Genomic DNA, 8697 nt, shown 5'->3' with positions numbered 1-8697 from the left:
GTGAAGATATATTTCTGCTGCATACGACAGCTTATAAAATCGCTGGCTTCATCCCCACTCGCATTAGCTTCACTCGAAAGTGCTTTTGCCAGTAGCCTGTACTGTGGTGCTGTCCAGCGAGGTTTCCAATAGTCACTGGCTCTCCCGGAGTGTTCTTTTGGAGAGGGTGGTGTTGGTGTCCAGAGTATTTTCCGTTGAACCGGGCCCCGTCTATAACAATCGGCTTCAACCTTACCAGCCCAAACCCTAGGCGAGCCTTGTTGCTTAGGTGCTCTGTGAGGTTGCGTTGGTTTCCAAAGAGTTTTTCTCTGGACAGGGCCCCTTGTCAGTTTGCTGGCCTCACCAGCCTGCTGTGCTGCACCTGAAGGTGGTGCTACACACTCAGGTGTAGCTGCAGCCTGCTGTGGACCACCAACCTGTCCAGAAACCTTCGGTAAAGCCTCTATAAGAGTACGGTAGGGTGGTGGGGCTTTCCAAAGCGTCTTTCTCTTGATAGGGCCCCGGATCATTTCATAGGCCTCACAAACCTGCTGTGCTGCACCTGAAGGTGTATTCTCAGGTGTAGCTGCAGCCTGCTGTGGAGCCACCTTGTTGGTAATTTCCTCTTGTAGATCCTTCCATCTAACAACCTTCACGACTTTTGTTGTAGCTCCTTTTAGTGGCACGTCTTTTGGTACAACGTAAGCATTAGATGTAGAAGTAGCTACTTCCTGGTGAGCCTCTTTAGGTGAACCTGAATCTACCTTCTCTGGAAGATCTTTTGGTGCAGCAGCCTGCTGTGGAGCACCAATCTGTCCAGAAACCTTCGGAGAAGCAACTTTAAGAGTAACTTCCGATTGTAGAAACTCCGTCCTTCTAAGAATCTTCAGCACCACGTCTTTTGGTGCAACGTTAGTAGCAATAACGTTTGTAGTAGCTACCTGAGGAAGATCTTTAGCTGAATCTACCTTCTTTGGAAGGTCTCTTGGTGTAGCAGCCTGCTGAGAAGAACCTTTGGGTGCAGCACCATCTTTCAGTGGAGCAACCTCGGGTTTAGCAGCTGGCTGTGGACCATCCGTGTATTTAGCAGCGTGTCGTGGTTGGACCCCTTCCAATGTCTCACTCTCTTTAGTGAGAACGGTTGTGGTTATGGTATCTGGAGCCTGTTGCCCTGCAGAAATGTGAGCCTTGTTCCACACGCAAAGGGAAGAAACCCTGTTATTCCAGGAATTGTACGAGTGGTTTACCTCCGGCAGGATAACGTTTTTCTTCCCTTTATTCTTGCCTTTCTTGTTTTGTTTAACTTTGGCGTTCTCCATCGTAAAGATTTGGCAGTTTATCTCTTAAGCTCTGTTAATGTCTCCTGTGTCTGACGGCTCTGGTTGAGATAATGAGTTTTAAAGGGTGTGGGTCCTATATATTAAAGATTCATCACAGGCGTGGAATGGAGTGACATCATGCATCAAAGGAAACAGGATGGAATGTTCTTTTTGATCTTTTTGTTTATTTTCAAAAGTGCATCTTTTGAAATGCGAGGACAACAATAGTTATTCAATATTTATATTACAATCAATTCTTAATAGAATTATTATATCTGTAAAGTGACAACCGGAGCAGAAAAGTGTTGAAAGGAAATGCGAATACATGATTCAGTTATTTGTTTCAAATGTTATATGCTTAGTTATAAATGATCATGAAGTTATCCATGTATTAATTATCTATCAATCTATTTCTAAGCTAAAAGCTAACAGGTTAGCGCTCACAGAGGTGTCGTCTGAGTCTTTTAGCCTCTACAGGTGATTTTCTATCCAGCCTGGAACTTGTGCCCTTTTTCTGGGTCATTGAGCATTAAATCCAAACTGTTACATCCAAGATTTATCCACTTGATGTCCAAAATTAATCCCATTTTTGCTCATTTCTGTTGCTAGCTCCGTTCTCCGTGTCTCTTCTCTTTTTCTGTCTGTGTTGGAAGTGAAGGCAAGCAGCATGCCCATACATGGGCGACAACATGGCCAAAGAGTTTAGAGTGGGAAAGATAGTAATCATCCAAGTCAAACTAGTCCAGTATGTGATCAAAGATATTATATAGCGGACAAGATAGATATCTTTCGTTTTACACCGGAGAATGGCTTCACTGGTTTAAGATTTGGCATATATTTGGGCCTTTTTTTGGAGGAAATGTAAATAGTATGTGCTTTATATAAGTTATAAGTGTTTTAGAGGCGATTGGCTTAGGTTTTACTGCTCTGTCTGTGATATCAATACATATCTGTGAGATTCATGTTCCGTTTTACTTGTTTATTTGTCTTTAAGGTCCTACAATTATTTTTAATATTCAAGTGACCTCACTGCAGCATAAATATTCTAATAACCCGGTTTGTCTTGAAAAAAAAATGATGTTCATACCTTGACTGTAGACAACAGGGTTGATTTTTTAAAAGCTTTTTTATAAAATAAATCCAGACGGACAATAAACTGTAAAAATGGCCTTATGGGTTCAGAGGGTTAAACTTGAGGAAACCATTTAAATTCAAAGTTTGTACTGTCACCTACCTCTTTTTCCATTAGTCGCTTCACCGAAAGCCCAGAAAAGTCGATCAGAGATTTCTGCTGCATAAGACAGCTTAAAAAAATCACTGACTTCATCTTTAGGTGAAGCTGAAGGTACCTTCTGGGGAGCATCTTTAGGTGAAGCTGAAGGTACCTTCTGGGGAGCATCTTTAGGTGAAGCTGAAGGTACCTTCTGGGGAGCATCTTTAGGTGAATCCACCTTCTTCGGTAGGTCTTTTGGTGGAGGTCCGCTGCGAAGATCTCTAGCAATGTTTCCATGCTGTCCGATCTCCACTGATGACGGTACGTCTGCGGCTCCAGGACCTGGCAGTGTTTCAGTTTGACTGTTAAACAGTGTTTAGATGATTAAAATGTATTAATTTAGAAGTGGGCTGGCTGCTAGGTCTCCATCTATGATAGTGACAATGGTGTAATGATTCAGATGGACTCCCGAGACCAGACGGTGCTCACCCAACTGGCCAATAGGAACGTGGCCCCGCCCATGACATAATTATTACATCGAGAGAAAAAACTGAATCGAGAGCAAAGACTTTTACAGATATTTTTTCACACAGATAGCAAAAGTATTTTGAGAGAGATATTACGTTTTGAGAGAAACACTTTTTGAGAATTTTTTTTTCCACACAGAACAAAAAATATCATTTGAAAGTTTAAAATTTTTTTTTTTTTGTTATTGGTATAAGAACTTTTTCTCTCAAACATTTTTTTTTCTCACATGTAATAAAGAAACAAATCTAGCGCCATTGGAATAATATAGAAAAAGTTTCAGAAACACTGCGAAAGAGAATGTCACTGCCCAATGTGCGGAGAGTGCAGATTTGAGTTTACGGCATGACGCGTCATACCCGATGAGAGTCGAGTCAGACCCATAGACAGTTAAAGAAGTGGACCAACAGATCCTTTTGTTCTGGATGGAGACCAGGGAAGGACAATAGAAGCACTTCCCGTTGAAGGCTAGGCGCAACGTGTCTGAAAGTTGTAAGTCTTCTGGTAGCTGTGCAAGAGAAATCTCAATCATTCCCCATCAGCAGAGACGGAGAGCGTAGCGTATATGTTAGGAGATAACATAGGTACAGGCTAATTACTGCTAACTACCATGTTGGTTAACATTAGTAATTAAACCTAAACAGCTGATGAAAGTCCAAACTGTGTGCGTGCTTCTCCTGACAATACGGTGATTTGTCGACTAAACAACGGTAAGTCGCAACCATTAGCCTTTTTTTTTTACAAAACATCTGCTACAGAGCCATAAGGTGAGACCTCCCAGTTCACCTCCTGGGCACTGCCAAGGTGCTCTTGAGCAAGGCACCAAACCCCCAAACTGCTCGGGTGCCTTTCCACGGGCAGCCCCCCTCACCCCACCTTTAAAAAAGGACTAAAAACATTTATTTTTAGCCAAACTTATGAGTTTTATCCTTGCACAAAAATGTTGTAGCACTGTTTATAGATATTTTACACTGGTGTTTTTTACCTTGCTTTTGTGATCTTACCTGTAGCCCTTTGAGATTTGTCTAAATGTAAAGTGCATTACAAATAAAATGTATTATCATCAATATTATTATTAGTAGTATTATTATTATTCACTCTGACATCTCTCTATTTAGAACATCTAGTTCTGGCCTTTGGGTAATGTGTGTAATAACAACAGTGTGTAGATTGTAATTTCCCCTTGGTGGAATAAAGTATACACTAATATTATTATTATTATTATTATTATTATTATTATTATTCACTCTGACATCTCTCTAATCAGTACATCTAGTTCAGGCCTTTGGGTAATGTGTGTAATAACAACAGTGTGTAGATTGTAATTTCCCCTTGGTGGAATAAAGTATACATTATTATTATAGATATATAGATTATATTAGATATAATATATTAGAGTACACCGCTGTTTTGCATGGTTTCCTGCTGATTTACTGCTCCACCCTCCAGTCCAGCAGGTGGCGCGCACGCACCAGTACGCCGGGGGCGCGCCTCTCGACACCAAAATCGAAAGAAGTGGAGCAGCAGGAACGGAAAGAAACAGGAAGAACTAGAAGAAGACGACATCGGCACCACAATGAATAGGAGACTAATCAAGGTAAACAAAAAAATCTTCCCCAAATAGTAGACTTTAACCTATTTTGTGCGGGTTTAAATAAGTTGCTTCGGGTTCACGCGGGTCGCCACAGTGCCGTAAACAAGAGAAAATGTCGTTAACGCGATAGTTTTAACGATCAAAATGAAAGGATAACGACGTCCAACTAGTTAGTTTTAGTTTGAGACGCCGGCAGCGCGCGACTCGGCACTCCCAGGACAACTTAGACAGAGAAAGCGTGAAGTCGGAGCACAGGGTTTTTATTATTATTAATCTTTAAAGAGAGAGGAGCTCGCTGACCCCGCTCTCGTGGTGAGAAGAGCGCGCTGTCACCGTCTGGAGGCTGAAGAGAAAACATGGAGACTTTGGGGCTGGGACGTGACGTCACACAGCGACTGGGAGATACCATATCGCCCTAAAATAATTATATTGTGAAATAAGACCAGACAGCAGTCGATGATGTTGTGATACACTTTAACATCAACTCTGACACTTTAATAATAATTTAGGGTCTTTTTTTTTGTTTATTTTCACGAATGTTGTTGTTGTTGTTGTTGTTATTTTGTTGTCTTTAAACGGTCTTTTTTATCCAATTTTATGTCTTTTTATTTATTTTTTTCTTGCTAAATCTGCTGCTGAAATTTTTCCAATTTCCTCGCGGGAGTCATCCCAAAAGGATTAATAAAGAGAAGACTAACTCTAAGTCTATAATGTTCAAATCTGCTTTAAAACAACATTTTCTTGCTCTGTTCTTTTACTTTCTCTACATCTCCGTTAGATATTCATATTTTCCTCCATTACATGTTGTCTGACAGCTTTAGTTACTGCCCTCCCTCTCCAGTGAAAACCACGTATCTCCAGATGTGTTGATGTGGGATGTTTGTGTAAAAGCGACTGATGAAGTCTTCCTTTACGCGTTGAGGGTATTCTACTTCTTAAGATAATTAAAGTCTTTAAAAAGCGTCTCGGATCAGCTCAAAAATGCACCTCGCCGCTACGATTAGTCAACTATTCGATAAGTCAATCAACTGGAAAAATAAAACTATTTTGATAAATGTTCATGCAAAAATGGCACAAAATGCTGTTTTTTTTTAGCCTTTCAGATATGGAGATTTCCAGCTTTTCTGTTTACTGATCAGAATGCGTTGAATATTTGGGGGTTTTGGACTGAACTAATCGATAAGTCGATCAACGGGAAAAATAATCAGCAACTATTTTGATAAATGTTAATGCAAAAATGGCACAAAATGCTGTTTTCAGCCTTTCAAATATGGAGATTTCCAGCCTTTTTGTTTAATAATCAGAATGCATTGAATATTTGGGGGTGTTGGACTGACAGAACAAGACATTTAAAGACTTCACCTTGGACTTTTAGAACCTGGGATGGGCAGCTTTCATTCTTTTGACATTTTAACTCACCCGGTAAGAGCGTTCGCCCCACGTAGGCCGAGTCCTGCAGCCCTTTGCTGCGTGTCATCCCTCCATCCCCTCCTTTTCCTGTCTATCTACTATAATAAAAGGGGGGGAAAAGCCCCAAAAAATAATCTTAAAAAAAGGTAATAGTTAGTTGCAGCCCTGATCGTCACAAGGCTGAAAATGGGGCCGTTTTTCTGCAACATGATCAGCTCCACTTTTTTCAGCGACACGTGGTTCTCACAGGGCAGCGATGCTACAAATGTGTGATCTTATAGACCATGATGCATTGCTGTAGATTAAACTAGCCAACATTATATAAAGGAGTTAAATGAGAACAACCTTAAACATCTACAGCTGTAAAATGCAACATAAATACAAAAAAAATATTACTCCAGAAAGATCAGGGAACATTTTACTGCAACATACCTTTTACTCTTCATACATTAAGTACATTTTGCCTACGGATCGACTGATAAGGATTTTGTTAGTGCCCATGCCAATACACAGTTTTTTGGGGTTATTTTCTTTCCCATCAGCCTTAGCCAACGACCGATACAAGCTGCGGATTTTCTTGAGCCAATATACTGCTTTTACTCCTTCAATTTACGTCATAAAAATGACAATGATGACTAATGTTACAAGTCTCAATCCTTAAACATTTATTGAACTTAAAAACTATATTTAACAAATAGTAAGGTGAGGTAGAACAAGTGAAAAGGTGCCCAGAGATTCCCACCCATAGTATTTATTACTTAAGTTAGGTTTTAAATGCAGGACTTTGGCTTGTGGTGGAGGATTTTCACACTTTCTATTAGTTTTTTTTACTTCAGTAGAGGATCTGAAATCTTCTTCCACCACCAGTATATGTTGAAGTCTGGTTGCCTCGTGAGTGATGGTCTCTGCATGACTCCCCAGTTTCTACAGCCTCTTACTTACACTTTCATCATGACACACCAGCAGAGCGTCTGAGTCAGGAATTCCCCCGCGTGATAACAAAACGAGTGACGAGTCTCGTAACCACTTCCTGAATTCCCCTAAAAATTAAATTCTCCTGCTGCAGATCTCGCACCGTGGTCAGAAAGAACAGAGGAGACACTTTGTTCCTCTCACTATGACTCTAGAGTCACTACACACTAACAAGCTAATCTCAGTCACTTTCTCTCTCTCTATCACACACACACACACACACACACACGCACGCACGCACACACACCTACACACACACACACACACACACACACACAGGTTTATGACATTGTCTTTGGGGGAGCGGTCATTGACATAATGAAATGGAAATGTCATCGCATCGGGTACGTTTTACATACCAGACATTTATAGGCATTTAATGGTTAAAATGGCAGGACTGTTGCATTAAATTAGATGTATATTCCCCTCTTCTGAGTCTCCGTGGTCTCGTGATTCTGTCCCGTTTCAAATCAACGGTTGTGTTTCAGGAGCTTGAAGAAATCCGCAAATGTGGGACGAAGCATTTCCGCAGCATTCAAGTGGACGAATCAAATCTTTTGAACTGGCAAGGCCTTCTCGTTCCTGTAAGTATCGCCTCGTGTGAAAGTAGCTGTCCTTCCATTAAACATCGTCTCATCATTAAACGTCGCATGTCTCCCCAAATCTACAAAAGGATTGTCCTCCATATGACAAGGGAGCCTTTCGGATTGAGCTCATCTTTCCCGCGGAGTACCCCTTCAAGCCACCGAAGGTCACGTTCAAGACGAAAATCTACCACCCCAACATCGATGAGAAGGGCCAGGTGTGCCTGCCCATCATCAGCGTCGAGAACTGGAAGCCAGCCACGAGAACGGATCAAGGTGAGGCTCCAGAGATCAGTAAACCGGCCTTTTTTTTAAACTTCTAACCTCCGACATCACACCTCATTTAGCTTAATCAGAGTCTGGCAAAGGGCTGCACGATTAAACGCAGTGTGGTCAAAATCACAATATGGACTAGTTCAATGTCCAAATCATCAATTTGAGGTACCGTTTGGGTGTTCCAAGGCAAATAAAGGGTGATAAAAAGCAGGAAAAGTTTCCTCCTAGCCTGCCGTTTTATTTTCCAAATAGATTTTATATTCATTTTTATCAGAATAGAACATATCCAACATACAAGTGTTGTCTATATTCACAAAAATATCAGAACAGGAAGGAAAATAAAGCGCCATCCCGACCAAGATGACGTCGTTTATGATACCTGAAGTTGTCTTTTTTAAACATTTTACACAGGGTTCAAATTTAACTTTTTTGTCTACCATCAGAGTGCTTAGCAAATGTTAAAATTTGACCAGCCACTCAATAGATGACCTTTGTTTTTTGGGCTGGCGAGTGAAGCAACACCACCAGCCACTTGTACATTTTACCAGCATTCGGCTGGTAGATGGTGCTATTTTTGAACGCAGTAAAACAGTGACAGAGCGCATAAATCCTGTCTATTCTTGTTCTCTCTTCCTCCCTCCCTCCCTCCCTCCCTCCCTCCCTCCTCCAGTGATTCACAATCTCATTAGTCTGGTGAACAGCCCCCAGCCGGAGCATCCGCTGCGGGCCGACCTGGCGGAGGAGTACAGCAAAGACCGCGCCAAATTCATGAAGAACGCCGAGGAGTTTACAAAGAAACACAGTGAAAAGCGACCCGTCGACTGA

At 41.4% G+C, this 8697-nt stretch overlaps 1 protein-coding gene across 1 annotated transcript; it reads left to right on the top strand.

The window, feature by feature from the left end:
* Positions 1-4466: 4466 nt before the first annotated feature.
* LOC117959197 (ubiquitin-conjugating enzyme E2 L3-like) lies at positions 4467-8697 on the top strand. Its single transcript, XM_034896201.1, has 4 exons — positions 4467-4633; positions 7501-7596; positions 7686-7872; positions 8543-8697. The coding sequence occupies exons 1-4, from the start codon at positions 4613-4615 to the stop codon at positions 8695-8697; spliced, it is 459 nt and encodes a 152-aa protein (XP_034752092.1). The 5' UTR covers positions 4467-4612.

Source organism: Etheostoma cragini, chromosome 16, assembly GCF_013103735.1.
Source record: "Etheostoma cragini isolate CJK2018 chromosome 16, CSU_Ecrag_1.0, whole genome shotgun sequence".
NCBI lineage: Eukaryota > Metazoa > Chordata > Actinopteri > Perciformes > Percidae > Etheostoma > Etheostoma cragini.
The sequence above is the reverse complement of the archived record's forward strand: the minus strand, read 5'-3'. Positions and strand labels throughout refer to the sequence as shown.

Coding starts and splice junctions, on each gene's coding strand:
- LOC117959197 (XM_034896201.1), top strand. CDS start 4,613: ATGAATAGGAGACTAATCAAG. Junction 4,634..7,500: donor TGAATAGGAGACTAATCAAG/GTAAACAAAAAA, acceptor GTTGTGTTTCAG/GAGCTTGAAGAAATCCGCAA. Junction 7,873..8,542: donor AGCCACGAGAACGGATCAAG/GTGAGGCTCCAG, acceptor TCCCTCCTCCAG/TGATTCACAATCTCATTAGT.